General features: G+C 62.3%; 1 protein-coding gene across 1 annotated transcript; it reads right to left on the minus strand.

The window, feature by feature from the left end:
- Positions 1-143: 143 nt before the first annotated feature.
- Positions 144-7,633, minus strand: MCAM (melanoma cell adhesion molecule). Its single transcript, XM_004456263.5, has 16 exons — positions 7,508-7,633; positions 5,696-5,820; positions 5,399-5,600; positions 5,236-5,306; positions 5,068-5,155; positions 4,122-4,301; positions 3,883-4,004; positions 3,636-3,795; positions 3,431-3,549; positions 3,182-3,323; positions 2,890-3,011; positions 2,666-2,807; positions 2,465-2,575; positions 2,119-2,266; positions 1,723-1,840; positions 144-1,247 (listed from the first exon to the last, which is right to left on the minus strand). The coding sequence occupies exons 1-16, from the start codon at positions 7,572-7,574 to the stop codon at positions 1,218-1,220; spliced, it is 1,947 nt and encodes a 648-aa protein (XP_004456320.1). The 5' UTR covers positions 7,575-7,633; the 3' UTR covers positions 144-1,217.
- Positions 7,634-14,276: the final 6,643 nt, after the last annotated feature.

Raw genomic sequence — 14,276 nt, forward strand, 5'->3', positions numbered from 1 at the left:
TTTGAACATTTGCTTGGAGGTAGAGGGCCTTGCTCCCTGCCTTGGTCCAGGTGCAAAGGATTTTGTGGTCCTTTCGCAAAGCTGCAATTCTGAAGGCCCTCAGGTTCCCAGGGCACCCATGAGGAATAAAAAGCAGTGTAAGGTTTCTGGGACAATTAAGCTTTATTGTTCACACACACACATACATATATATAAAAAGAAACAGTTTGCAAATGTACACACAAGACCATATATATATATATATGTATATATGTACACACACACACTCACACATACATACCCCCCAAAACTCTAACCAGGCCCCAGGTTTTCATCCCTAAGTACCTTTCTCCCATTGGGCCTCTCTCCTAGGGTTGCAGAAATCTAATGCTAATGTAACTGTAGCTTTAGTCCCCACAAATGACAGTTTGAACCTCCCCTTGTTGTCTACCCCCACCTCTCACAGTCTTAGGCAGTCCCCTCAGAGGGCAATGGGAGCCACACGAATGCAGGGGGCTCAGGCTCAGTTATCTTAACACTGGAAAATCCAGAAGCGCCCAGTTTCCTCACTGCAGGGGACAATGGGATACACCTGGCATGCCTTGAAAGGACACCAGTTCCTGGCTTCTGCTGAGGAAAAGGAGTGTCAAAGAGGGCCCCATAGAGGTAGGCGGGAAGGTGGCGGCAGCAGCACTGTAGCTGCTTCTCGATAATGTTGGGGTACTCTCCAGGGCCAGTCTGAGCAACAGGGGTTAGCAGTGAATGGGGGCCTGGGCTCTAGGGCTCAGGGACAAGTGCATCTTCACTTGAGTGATTCAACTGAATTACTGAAGCCAGCCCTTGGGGCAGGAAACCAGCTCAGATAGACAGTCTACCTAATTCACCTGTTGGTAGAAGACGGGCATTTTTACATCCATAACACATTCTGTAAGGCACTCTCCTCCCACACCTGGGAAGCTGAGGGCCCCCTCCTTGGGAATGAGCCACACTCAACAAACTGAGACAGTCAATGATGGGCTGGGCCCCAAAGAAAGGGACCTTCAGCGCCAGGGAAGCGCCTTCTCAGGGTGGCTCCGGTCCTGCCCATTTGACCTTTGAAAAGGGTCTGCAGGTGAGCTGGAGCAGGGTCTTCTCTTGCCTTTCGAGGCTTTGGCCACATCCTGAGTGCTGGGGAGAAGAGCGAGCAGGGAGCAGGAACTGTCCCAGGCAGGGAAGGAACCACAGCGTGATTCAATGGGCTAATGCCTCAGATCGATGTACTTCTCTCCCTAAAAATGGTCGGAGAGAAGTTAGAGGGCAACCATGAGCTGGAGACCTGAGTTCAAGGTGTGAGTGCTAAAAGGGCAGAGGAGTGACTTGAAGCGAAAGCTGATGAACGAGGTGCAGCAGCCTCGAGGGAAGAAGCAATGGATGGTATGGTCCAGCAAGGAGAGACTGCCCCACATTTCACACCTAGCGACCTGAGCCAAAGCTCCATCCAGGAAAAGGTGATGGTGATGGGACGGGTCTTGGCTCTCGGCCTTGGGAGCTACCCTGTCTCCAGGGTCCCTCCGCCGCTTGCCTCACCTTACCATCTGTAGGTGTGCTAAGGCGGCAGGTGGGGCCTGCTCCCTATCTCCAACAAAGGAGGAGGACGGCTAGGAAGAGTTAGTGTTTGGGGGCTGGGCAATCAGGACCCACTAGCCCAGAGGTCCCCAATCCCTGAAGATGTGCCAGGCACTGGCCACAGGAACTGCCTCCTACCTGGTCTGCTGGAGCCCTCTTGTCACCGTTGCTGCCCTGTAGGAGGCCCATCTCTTCTGGGAGCTTATCTGACTTAACTTCAACTACAATCTCGCTCTTACGCGACGGGGGCAGTGTGCTGGGAGGAGGGAGGGAGGCGAGAGGTTGGCGACTGGGGAGAGGCCGGGGAAGGGGGGCGCGGGGGGAAAGATGGCAGCCTGTGTGGTGGGCCTTTAGGTGCTCTGGGGCCGGCTCAGGGAAGGGAAGTGGGTAATGAAGAGGTGCTGGAAGCTGGGCCGAGGGCAGTAAAGCGGGTGCACCCACACCCAGGGCCCTCCTGCTCCCAAAGGTGAGTGGGCACTGAGGAGGCAGCAGGCCGGGCAGCTCGAGGCGGGGGGCGGGGGGCACCGTGCTTACATCTCTTGTTTGCCTGACCGCCCACAAGGCAGCTTGCCCTTCTTGTAGAGGAAATAGAGGACAGCGCCCAGCACGGCCAGCACCAGGATGCACACGATCACCGCCACAATGACCACTCCCTTGCTTTCCGGCTCGGGCAGCTTCTTCTCTGTCCCCAAAGATACTCCAGGTGACTCCCTGCCCCCAGCTGCCACGCTGCCCACACCACCTCACCCAGCCCAGGGCTGACAGACGACGGTGGGTGGGTGGGGCGCTACTCACCTTCCTCTACAGGGCTCCTGGGGCCAGCCGGGGCAGAAGGAGGGTGCCCTGGCCCGGCCCTGTCCTCCTGCCAGGCCCGACTTACCTGTGGAGGTGCCATTGGCTCTGGCATGGGGACTGACAGTGGAGGTGCGGAGGTGCGTGGAGGGGCTGAGGTCAGCGGTGGTGGAGTCAGGTGGGAGGGTAGTTAGGTTGACTGGTAGGCAGAGGGAGGGGGTTAGAGACGCGCCCGCCGATGCCCCGCCTGGGCACGCCCTGCCGCCCTCTGCAGCGCACAGGCCCTTACCCAGCTCCAGGGAGATGACGGTGGTGTTGCTGCCCTCGGAGTTGGAGGCCTCACATGTGGCACCCATCTTCAACAGCTCCGGGGTCACCAGGACACTGAGGGTGCTCAGGACACTCTGCGGGTCCTTGTCTTGTTCCTGGGCCTGTGAGGAAGGAAGCGCGGCTCAGGGGGCGGCGGCGGGGACGGGGCAGCTGCGCGCCGGGAGGACGGGGCGGGCCGCTCACCGTGCTGTTGATGCTCCAGGAGATGTTGGGCCGAGGATATCCTGACGCCTCACAGGACAGACTCACCACCTCGTTCTCTTTCACCCGCAGCTTCCTCTTCCTCGATGCCATCCACGGGGACCCTGGGCGAGGGAGGGCGAGGGTAGGGCGAGGCAGCACACTGCGGGCCTGCCTCACGCCGCCCTCTGGAGCAGCCCAGGGCAGCAGCTGCCTTTTTCTCCTCCAAGAGCATGAAGCCAGCCACCCCAGGTGGCTTCAAGGGACCGCCTGGTCTCCGCCCAGAGGGCCTCACCGTAAACGGCCACGTTGACCAGCTGTGTGCGGTTCAGGCCGGGGACACCGGGCGCAGATGCCATGCAGAGGTAGCCGCCCCCGGCCTCCCGTTCCAGGTGAGGTAGCTGCAGTGTGGGCCCCTTTTCCAGCACCTCGCCTGTCTGGGGTAAGGGACGGGTCAGGGGAGCTGGGAAGGAGCGAGCTGCTGCCAGCCCTGGCCCACACTCCCATCGGCCCCCGGCCCCCCGGCCCAGGCCGGCCTGGGTACCTTTTCTCTCAGCCACTGGAACTCGAGGGCCTGGTTACTCTCTGCCTGACAGGTCAGGTTGAGGCTGCTGCCCTCCTTGACGTCGGTAGTTTGGGGACTCACCCGGACTTCAGACACATCTGGGGCACAACGGGAGCGTCAGCCTGGGCGAGGCGGGGCGGGCCGAGCTCCCTGTGGCCCCCCGTCCTGGGCCCCAGCCCCGTACAGTTCACCAGCAGCTTCTCCTTGGCTGTGAGCGACTGCATGGTGTCCAGGTCCAGCCCCTGACACTCGTAGAGCCCGCTGTGCTCCTTGCGGGCGGGCTCCAGCACCAGGACCCCGTCCTCGTCGGTGCTCTCTTCCTCCATCTCCCCGGTTGTGTGGTTCTGCGACAGGGTGAAGGGGTGAGCCGCGTGCTCCTCCCACCACCCCTCCTGCACCCCTGGAGGCACCCAGCCTGGGCTCCCCCCCACCTTCTTGCTGATGCTGAAGTGGGGTGGGGGGTTGCCATCCGCCAGACACCTGATTTCCACACGGTCCCCCTCCTTGAGCATCCCCACAGGTGCCACTTCCAGCCACACTTTTTCTGCCGGGTCTGCGGAGGCAAAGCGGGGACAGCCCTCAGCCCTAGAGCTGAGCCCTGGGCTGGCAGGGGGCGCGCTGGCAGGAATTTCTGCCAGCCTCAGGAACAGACAGATGGGTCCGCACTCACAGAAAACGGGGACAGTCACTTCCCTGGATTCCTTCATGTGGTTCCCACTGGGCAGCCGGTAGCTGAGCTCACAGTAAAACTGGGCGTCTTTGTCTTCCTTCACCAGCTGTGCCTTCAGGACGCTCTGCAAGGTGTACAAGCCGCTCGACTCCACGATCTGCGACGACTGAATGAGCACCCCTGGGAGAGAGGGAGGGCTTTCACTGCTCCTTACCCTAGAGGCGTGTTTACACATCAGCACCGGTACCAAGGGTGCTGCAAGGGGAAGGGTAGACTTCATTATATACCAATATATTCATGGATGAGTTATGGAATAGTCTGCAGGAGAGGCAAAGCAACCAGGCAGATATCTAAATAGACCTGGAAAGATTTCCAAGACTCGTTGCTGAAAGGAGAAAATGAGGTATTATACCATACAGTATCGGGGTTTCTCAACCTCGGCACTACCGCTTTTGGACCAGATAGTTCTTCGTTGTTCGGGGCTGTCTTAGTCATCGAAGGACATTTAGCAGCACCCCTGGCCTCAACTCATTAAATGCCAACCCTCCCCCCAAGTTGTAACAACCAAAACCTGTTTCCAAGCATTGCCAAATGCACCAGAGGAGGTGTGTGGGGGGGTTGGGAGTGGGACAGAAATCATCCTGGGTTGAGAACCACCGATCAGATTTTAAAATATTTCTAAATCTACGTATGTGTGTGTGAGTAAATACACAGAAATAGGCTTGAAGAAACACTAAATGATAGTAGAAGTTACTTCCGGGAGGGGTAAGGGACAGAAAGGAATTTTCATTCTTATTTTCTGTACAGTTTAAATTCTCATGAGACTATTTTTAAACATCACTTGTGTAACTTGAAAAAAAGTTAAAAGCGAAGATCAGAGGCAAGGTGGTTCCCGGGTGGTCCCCGTCCACGGGCAAGGCTCTCCAGGGCACAGAGGGCAACTCACGGTTCTTCTCCTCCTTCAGGGGCAGGCGGTTCTTGTACCAGGTGACCTGAGGGACCGGGTACCCGTTCCGCCCCACGCAGGTAGCGACCTAAGGGGAGGACAGGCCGTGAGTCTCCCCGCCTCCCAGGCCCCGCCAAGCCGCCCCCTGGCCACACGGGCCCGTCGCACCTCCTCGGGCTCCAGACTGTTCACCGAGATGCCCACGGCATTGGGCTGGATGCTCGGCTCCTCGGGAGCTTCTACAAGGAAGAGAAACGAGGAGGGGCATGGGGCGCCACCGGCCATGCTCGCCGCCACCCGGAAGCGGGGCGTGGGGGGAGAGGGTGCTCACTGTAGACTCGGAGCTGGATTCGATGCTCCTGAGGCCGAGGACGCCTGCCCTGGCACAGGAAGATGCGCTCATCGTGGGGGGTGACGTGGGCCAGGGCCAGGGTGCCGTCCCTGCCCTGCAGGCTGAGCCGGTGCTGGTACTCCCCGGGTTCGGCCTGGCCCTGGCGCACGCGGAAGATGAGAGTGGGCTTCTCCTTGTGGACCTGAGGGGTGGCGGCGGGGAGAGGTGAGGGCGCTGGGGCTGCAGGAGGGGTAGGGCTCCCCACCCAGCGGCCCCCTGGGCAGCCTGGGCACTCACGGAAAACCAGGAGACGTGGCTGAGGTTGCCGGGGGCGTGGGACGGGCCGCACCGCAGGAGGGCCGTGCCGCCCACCTCCACCTCCACCAGCTCAGGCGCCGGCTGCTCCGCCTCTCCGGGCACACCTGGGGGTGCGGGAGGCGGCACGCCCCCCGCAGCTGCGTCAGCTCCAGCTGCTCTCCATCCCTCCCCATGCGCCCGCTCGCCGCAGCTGTTCCTCCTGCCGCTGCCAGGGGCTGAAGGGGGCCCTGTCCCCTCCTAACCGGCACAGCGCCCCCCACCGCCAGGGCCAGCCCTCCCCCAGGGCCCGGGAGTTAGGGATGGCCATCCCTGGTCCTCAGAGACCCTCTGCTCCCGGATCAGGCTGGCCGGGAGGGGCGACCCCGGCTCTGGGCCAGGAGGAAGCGCCCCTTCCTCCCAGGTCCCCTTCTGTCCGAGTGAGCTCAGAGTGTGGGAATGCGAGGCATGTGCCAGGCCCGGGTACACAGGCCTCTTTGTGTCCCCACTCCCCAGGGCAAGACGTCACTACCCTGCCCTCTGCCCTCCAGATCCCCTCCCCAAATCCCCCCCAGTGGGCCAACCCTGGCCAGAAGCTCCAGCTCACACTCCCTCACACAAGCCCAGGGGACCCATCCCGGGAGTCGTGCGAGTGTGGAGGGGTCAGAGTTTCTCCCCAGGGGTCAAGGCAAGGTCCAGGCAATGGGCAGGAGTTACGTCAGCGGTGCCAGCGTGCTGCCAGCCCTGTGAGGTGATGTCACCCAATACCATCTGCCTGGACTCTGGGGTGCCTGGATTGTTGCCCTAGACTGGCTCCCTGACAGGGAGGGCAGATGGAGCGGTCCTCACCCCAGAGCGGAAGCCTCAGGTCCCTACCTCAGTTTCCCCAGTTAGAAAAGCGGGGCAGGATGGGGCTGGAACTACTGCAGCTGCGGACTCCGATTTAGCCCTTTCCCCAGAAATAAAGTCGGCCTGGGAGACAGTCCACCCGGGTACCCCAGGGGCGGTGTCGGCACTGGGCCTGAGGCCAGGGAGCTGGGCACTGCCCAGCCCTCCCCCCTGCAGGCCGGACAGCGGCTGGGACCCAGGAAAGGGAGCCAAGAGAAACACGCGACACCGCGGCAGGCCATACAAGGGCAGCGTGGACCCAGGAGCACCGGTCACCAGGCGGGTCCAGAGAAAAACCCGAGGCGCAGGGGCGCCCTTCCCACCTGACTGTGGCCCCACTGCGGGAAGTGGGACAAGACGAGTCCGGGGACGCTCCCACCCCGGGAATCCTCCATCCCTCGTCTCTGCCACCTGCGATCCAATCACCCGAGGAGGCGCAGGCGACCCACACCGCCCCGCAGCCCCTGCCAACGCCCAGCACGGGGGGGCAGCCGCCGTGCCTCCCCCCTCTCGCTCACCTCCAGCCTGGCTGGGTGCCCGGTGGAGGGGGAGGGGCGGCGCACCCCCTCCGCCTAGAGCCGCCTTTCCAGCAACAGGCGGGCGCGGAACCCAGCATTCGGGGATGCGCTCCAGCTGCGGGTCCCCCGGGGTAAGCACCCAGCGCCCGGGGATGCGAGGCTCCACCCCTCGCCGCTCCCGCAGGAGCCTCTTCCCGCCTCCCCAGCCCTGCTCGCGGCTCCTCCAGGAGAGAGGCTGCAAACGGGCTGCGCGCAGGAGTTGCACGCGCGCGGGGCGCCCGCCGCGGGGCCGGGCAGGAGGCGCGCCCGCCCGCCGCGAGGGCCGGTCCCCGCCGCCCGGCGAGCTCTGCTCCCGGGGCCGCCCTGCCGAAGCCCCCCGGGCCGCTGCCGAAGCCCCCGGCTCACTCACCCGCGGCGCGGCGACCGCAGCAGCAGGCGGCGAGCAGGACGGCGCAGACGAGCGCGGGCAGCTCCATGCTTCCCGGGCGGAGGGCGAGAGTCAAGTGAGGGCGCTCCCGGCGGCCGGGGGCTGACGTCAGGGGGGCGGGAGGGGGCTGGAGCGCCCCGGCCGGCCGCCCCGCCCCGCGCAGCCCCCCGCCTCCGCCCCGCAGCCCTAGGGGGCGGGCCCCAGCGCCGAGAGCCCGGGAGCCGCGCCGACCCGTGCCACCGCGAGGGAGGCGGCAGCCGCGGTCCCAGCCCCTCGCTGGGGAGGGTATGGGGGCAGTGACAGGTGTCTCGGGGCCGGAACGACCGGGCGGGGCGGCAGCGGGCAAAAGCTGACTCGGATGCCCAGAGTCGCCCCCCGGCAGAGCCAGTGCCCACCGCCTCCACCCCTATTGGCCAGCGTAGCCCTGAGGACTTCCAGGCAGAGGAACCACGGCCTTGAGGTCCCCATGGGGGGCCTCCCATCCTGGCTCCGCTCCCCGCCCCCTCCTCTACCCCTCCGACCCCCTGCCACAGAGCAGTCGGGCTGGCCTCTGTCGCTTCCCAGAACCGATGGCCTGGCAGCCCTGGCAGCTTTGCGGGGAGAGCCCTGTGCCAGCTCCCGCAGGCCCGGAGGTACCTGCGCTGGGGAGTGGAGATGGCGCCTGGCAGGCTGTCCCTGCAAAGCCGAGCTCCGGCCCAGGCATCTTTGCCTAGAGGAAGCAGGGAGGGGCTTGAATTCACAGGCCCAGGCCAGACCTGGAGAAATGTTTTCCCCGCTTCACTCGCTGAGCCTAGCCTGGGACTCAGTTTCCTCCCACCTGAAGAAAGGAGGAAGAAAGAGTTAGTAAGTACAGGGTCCATGGCCTGATGCTTGGAAACCTGTTGCTGTTCCTGATGGTTGAAAGAATCCCTGCAGCACTGCTGCACGCCCCGGACACCAGAGAGGGACAGACACACACACACACACACACACTGCCCCAACCTCATTGATCGAGCTCGGCAGCCGGGGTGGGGGGTGGGGGAGGCAGCAGGGAATAGGATTCAAATCTGGTTTCCCGAAGCTCTGCCTGAGTGCTTCCCGCCGCACAGCAAGATGTGGGGCGCTGTGAGGGCGCCCTGCAGGCAGCCTTCCTCCCAAATCGGGGGACCTTCCCTGGGTCTTCTGGTCCCTTGAGCTGAGACTCAGGGTGGGGGTGGACGGGCATGGCGCCTGTCTCACCAGAGAGGGTCAGTGGGGGGGCTGGCCTGGAGTTGGGGTGAGGCCCGCCTGGCTGGGGGAGGAGCAGGGCGAGGCAGCAAACGCGGGAGACGTGCAGGTGACCTGAGAGAAGGCCTTGGCGTGGCGTTCGTGACGCAGGGACAAGCAAACCACATTGGCCTCGCCTTTCAGAGCCGCGCGGACCCCTCCTCCCTGTCCATTAGTCTCCATCCCAAGCAAGGAGGAGGACCCTGGCTCCCCCTCTCCCGGAGCGAGCGCAGGCACTGGCCCAGGGCCCGGCGAGGAAGGGAGGCGCCCTCGCTGGTGGGCAGAGGCAGGGCTGGGAAGGGCTGAGGGATGCCGGCCCTGGCAGGCCTGAGCCGGGCAGCGCTCGGCCTCCCTGCCCCCACCCCCTTCCCTTCCCTTAACTCCATTAACTCATCTATTCGCCCTCTCTCCCGTCTGAGAACAAAGCCAGCCAACCACCAAGGACAATCAGTCCTGAAGTCTTCTTCCGTCCTGAGCAGTGAGGCTGGGTGGGGGTGGAAGAGCGCCTCTGCAGTGATGGCGATGAGGCGAGAGCCCAGGGGGGACCCCTCCCCGCACGGGCCACCGCGCAAGCACGAGACCAGCCTGCAAGGACGCCCGCGGTCCAGGGCTGTTGGAGCTGCGTGGGGGTGGGTGGTGGAGGGCAAGAGATGGGCAGCTTCGGGATGGTGTGATGAGCCAAAGAGAGCGCAGGACCTCGGAGAGGGTGCAGAGGGCAAGGAAAGCAGGACAAAGGGGGAGTGAAGGCCAGAGCGCAGCGACGAGGGAGCAGAGGGGTACGGGGCAGCATCTCTGCGATGCCAGAGGATCAAGCTCCATCAGCAGCAGGAAAGAGAGAAGGTGGCCGGGGCAGAACTTCCCGAAGGGGAGAGCAGGAGGGCGGCTCCGGCTCTTGCGGCCAGCAGAGGCACGTGCGCACGGAAGGGCTTGGCCGCAGCCTCGTCCAGAGGTAGGCCGAGGCCGAGGCAGCCCCAGAGCAGAGCCCCAATTCCTTGTCTCGGTTCTCTCCCGGAGGAAGGGGGAGGAATGCTGCTGCACCCCTTACCCCCCAGGGGGTGAGAGGACCCTGCAGTGTGGAATGCCCTCTCAGGGCCTCTCGGGGCCTCTCGGGTAGCAGGCAGGGTGAGGGGGTGGGCGTGGGCCTCTCAGGTCACTGTTAGGAGAGTGGAGAAGAGTGGGGGACCCTGCGTGGTCCCCGCCCCAGTGGAGGGGGACGTAAAAGGACCAGGAGGATGGGCCCCACTGTGCAGGGGTCTCCCTGGGGTGAGAGTTGATCCTAGGAAACCTCTCCCGACTCTAGCAGAGTGGGCACAATGGACGTCCCCCCTTCTGTCCAAGGGGCAGTGACCCAGAGGATGTGAGAAGGGTGGGCTGAGCGGAGGAAGGAAACTGATAAAGACTTGTGTGCAGCTGCGATGAGAAGGAGATGGGGATGGAAGGCGGGGGTGGCAATTGTGGAAGCTGGGGGAATCCCCTGGCCTGGCCAGAAGATGGGACGCAGCCTGCGTCTTTGGAAGGTTTTGCCAGAATGCGGGTGGAAGATGGGAGGAGATTGTGCTGAGAGTGAAAAACAGGGTGGGAGGAGGGTGGGGGGCAGTAGCTGCTAAGGACAGCGTCGGGCCAGGAAACCGGATGCCGGGGGGCTGGGTGGAAGACGGGGGAAGAGATTGAATGGGGGGAAGCAGCCCCTCGCCCAGCCGGACGCAGACTCAGCCGTGTCCTTTGCACCTGACCCCGGGCAGGAGGAAGAAGGGGGAGGCCTGGGCAGAGGCGCACCCCAGAACCCCTGGGCGCCGAGGAGGGTGGTTCTCCGGGGGGTGGGAGGGGTTCTTTTTAAACTTGGAAAGCCGGGAGTGCATCTCCAGCCGCCCTGTGCTGGAGGCTGCAAAGGCCCCATTGTGCAGGGGTCCAGGGGAGGGGTCGGGGAGGGGCGGGGAGGCACAATGGCGGGGATTGTGCTGGAGCGGGCAGGGGAAGCGGAGGGCGGCCGGGGGCCTGCCTTCGTCACGGCTGGCCCACTGAACTCTGGGGTCGCGCCAGGTTGGGGCTGCCACCCTCAAGGGGTCCCCTCTTGGGGAGCTGGGGCCTCCCGCATCAGGGGGGCCCCTCCTGGGGAGGGGGCTGCGGGTGGGATTCCCGCAGCCTGACTTTCCCAGGGACTGCAGGGTCTGTTCCCAGGCTCCCAGCATTCCAGCCTCTCCCCTGGGAGCTGCCCGCCTCTCCCCTCGGCCCCTTCCCTGCTGAGAGGAGGAGGAAGAGGATGTGGATGCATGGGGACTCTTCCTGGGGGCCAGGGCACGTAAGCCAGGAGGAGGGGGCAGCCGGGGGTGAGGGGGACACACCGCGGGGTGGGGGAGGGACAGTCCTCCATCCTGGCCCCCAGCCCTGCTGATCCCTTGGACCCGGGGTGCCTCTCTGGTCCCCGCCCGCCCTGGGCCCTGGGGCGTCGCCACGTGCCCGACCTCAACCCTGCAGACCCGGGGCTCCGGGTGGCTGCCCCTGCGCCCCGTGGGGGCCGGCGCCGGCGCTAAGCTCCTGGGGCGTCCCAGGAGCCTCTGCTCCCCGAGGCCTGGCGCCCGGGCCCGGAGGCGGCGCCTGGGCCACCGCTCGCTCGCCCCAACCCAAACATTACCATAAATGCTCACGCGGCGGCCGCGGGCCGGGAGGGGCCCGGGCGGGGGACCCTGGGGCCCTCCGGAAGCCCCGAATCCGGTCTCCTGGCCTTTCCCAGAGGCGGGTCGGCAGCGGTGATTCAGTCTGTCCGGTCCCCCCTCCTCTGGAAAATAAGAGGGGGGTGCGGAGCTGGGGGCGTTGTGGAGGGAGGGGGTAGAGGAGAGGCTGCGCGGGAGGGGGGGCGGCGGCCTCGTGGGTGGGCCGCGAGGCTGGGGCCACCCGCGACCCTGACCTCAGGTCAGGGAAAGAGCAGAGCTGGGTCCTGTGCCTGGGTCCCCGTCAGGCATTCGGCGTCCAGACAGGGGTGGGGGCGTCCCGGCCCCCCTGTGAGCTGGGGCCCTGCAGAACCCACTGCTGTCTGGTACCTTGATCTCGGTCCCCCGTCCCCTGTACATCTTGAGGCCCTAAACCCTTCCATCTTGGAGAATGAAGGTTCATGGGGATGGGGGGGTGACATTCGCCCCCAAACACAGCCACAGAGGGAGAGGAATGTCCCCAGAAAGCGGTTTAAATCCGACTTCGATGCCCCTGAGGAAAGTCCAGCTGCTCTGCAGGAGGTGAGCCTAGGCCCTGCGTTTCCCTTTTCCTTCCCCAGCACCCCAGCCGGAGCCCTGGGGGAGAGGAGCCTTGCTGCACCCCACCCCGAGGTGGGGCCTCCCCCCTCACCGTGGCCGCCACGACCGATCTTGGAAAAGGGGTGAGAAGTCCACCAGAGGCAGAGCAGGGCCTGCTCGCCGTCCCCGGATGCCAGTGCCCGGCGCTTGGGGAGAACTGGGAAAGTGGGGCGAGGACAGGCCTTGGGGGCAGAGAGGCCCCTCTCGGACCAGGTCGGACTCCCTTTCTTCACTTGCCCTCCAACCGTCTCAAACCCTGGCAGTGAGCTCCAGGCAGGCACTGGTGGCTCTGAGCCAGCCCTGCCACTTAATTAGCTGTGCGGGAGCAGGTACCCAGCCAGGGACTGCTCCGAGGGGCCGCGGAGGAGCTCAAGCTGGGGGGAGAGGCCCCTCGGACCTAATGTTTGTACAGTGCTCTTACAACTAGACGTTTCACTGCGGGATCATTGGCCTGACAGCGGTAACTCACTTCGACTAAGCCACTTGCCTCAACACAGACCTTTGGCCTGATTAATAAACAGTTTTCCAGCCTGGGGGCTTAGACTCCCCAGAATTCAAATCCCCACCTGCTGCCACCCACAATCCCCCACGCACCTCCCCAGAACCCGGAACTGGCCCCAACGATAAGCTGCCAAACCCCGCCCCCTCGGACCCCTGGTCCCTCCCCCCTTACGTTCTCCTGCGTGTTTGCTTTAAACTCACCAATCCCTGACCGCCCCCCCCCCCCATTGCAATGAAGGAGTAAGGGCAGCCGCCCATGTGTCCCTCCCCACCCCAGCCAATCGCACTGTCCACCAACCCCTTGTGGCCCGCCTCTCTTCTTGGGACCTGCGGGTAACACACCATCTTAGCTTTTGCATGGTGGCCTCAGTTTCCCCTCGTGTCACACCTGACCTCTGCCGGGATGCAAGCTTAAAATCCAACTTAACCGAACTGGAAACAATGACCAGTATGCACCCTAATCTTTACAACAGACCTCTCTGATGGATGTCATGATCCCTGTTTCACAGGTGAGGAAACAAGCACAGAGAGCTGTGTAAACTCAGGTCACACAGCCTGTCAGTTATGGAACCAAAAATACAAAGCAAGAATGATCTAACTGCAAAACCCCGTGCAGTGTAGCTGTAGCAGGAGCTGAATTAGGAGCCAAATTGTGTGGTCTAAACAGGAAGTGCAATAGAGATTTAGAAAAAGGAGGGTCAGTGTGGACCTTTGCCATGTAATAGCTGGGAAAGTCTTTCTGGAAGTGTGGGGGCTTCAGTGGGAGTCCAGGTGTAGATAGGGGTGATGTAAGGAGAGATCCTTCCAGACAGGGAAAACGGCACAAGCAAAGAGAGGGATGGGGCTGAAGAAAGGGGCACACAGAGCGCCAACAGCGGAATTTGAACGTAGGAGGTTTTAGAGTAGCCACCTGGCTTGAAGTTGAGCTGTGAGACTGCCTTCCAGCTCTATTTGCATGGCAAGCCCACTACTTTTGTTTCCATCATATGCTCCTTGGAGTGCCTTGAAGAGGACTTTAGCCACTACCACCACCCCTTGGCATCACCCTTATACAGCTGCATGCTGTTTGTACTGGTACTCACTGTGCTGACTAGAAATGCAATAGGGTGGAGTGTACATGTGGGAGAGATCGTCTTGGACAGATGTGGTTGGATTAGGTTATGGAGGAGGAGCTTGATTCTTAAGATCGGTTAAGACATAAGGAGCCACTGCAGGTTCTTGAGCAGTAGCGAGGTGATGTGATGAAATTGGAATTTAGGTTAACGTTGTTCTATTTCTTCTTGGCCCCATAGCACCCCCTGGTGCCCCTAGTTTGTATTGTTCTCTGATTATGTGGAGTGGATTTTAGAAGGTAGGTGTATTTGTCGAGGTAGCGGGTTTGAGAAGGGGATTGAAAAGCAGGATTGTTGAGTTAGAGAAGCCAGCCTCATTTTAATTCATCCTGAGTGACAACACTGCAGGAAATGGAGGTGACATGGACAGAGAGCTCAAGGGAAGGAAGAGAGCACTGAAGTGGCAACCGTCTCTCTGTCCCATGATTCTTCAGGATATTTTAAATAATTTATTTGTTTTTAATTGTGGTAAGTATACAAAATGTAAAAATAACTTTTACCATTTTAAGTGGAAAATTCTGTGACATTAAGAACTTGTTTACTGTTTAAATTAATGTTACTGTTTAACGTTCACCACTTTCTTTATTTCCACACTATTTTCCTCAT

The sequence above is a fragment of the Dasypus novemcinctus genome, chromosome 27 (genome assembly GCF_030445035.2).
Source record: "Dasypus novemcinctus isolate mDasNov1 chromosome 27, mDasNov1.1.hap2, whole genome shotgun sequence".
Classification (NCBI taxonomy): domain Eukaryota; kingdom Metazoa; phylum Chordata; class Mammalia; order Cingulata; family Dasypodidae; genus Dasypus; species Dasypus novemcinctus.

Excerpts from the sequence above, each read along its gene's own strand:
- MCAM (XM_004456263.5), bottom strand. The coding sequence starts at position 7,574 with ATGGAGCTGCCCGCGCTCGTCTGCGCCGTCCTGCTCGCCGCCTGCTGC. Across the intron at positions 2,576-2,665 it reads CGTCATCTCCCTGGAGCTGG|TCAACCTAACTACCCTCCCA; the intron begins GTAAGGGCCTGT and ends TCTGCCTACCAG. Across the intron at positions 1,248-1,722 it reads AGAGGGCTCCAGCAGACCAG|GGAGAGAAGTACATCGATCT; the intron begins GTAGGAGGCAGT and ends GACCATTTTTAG.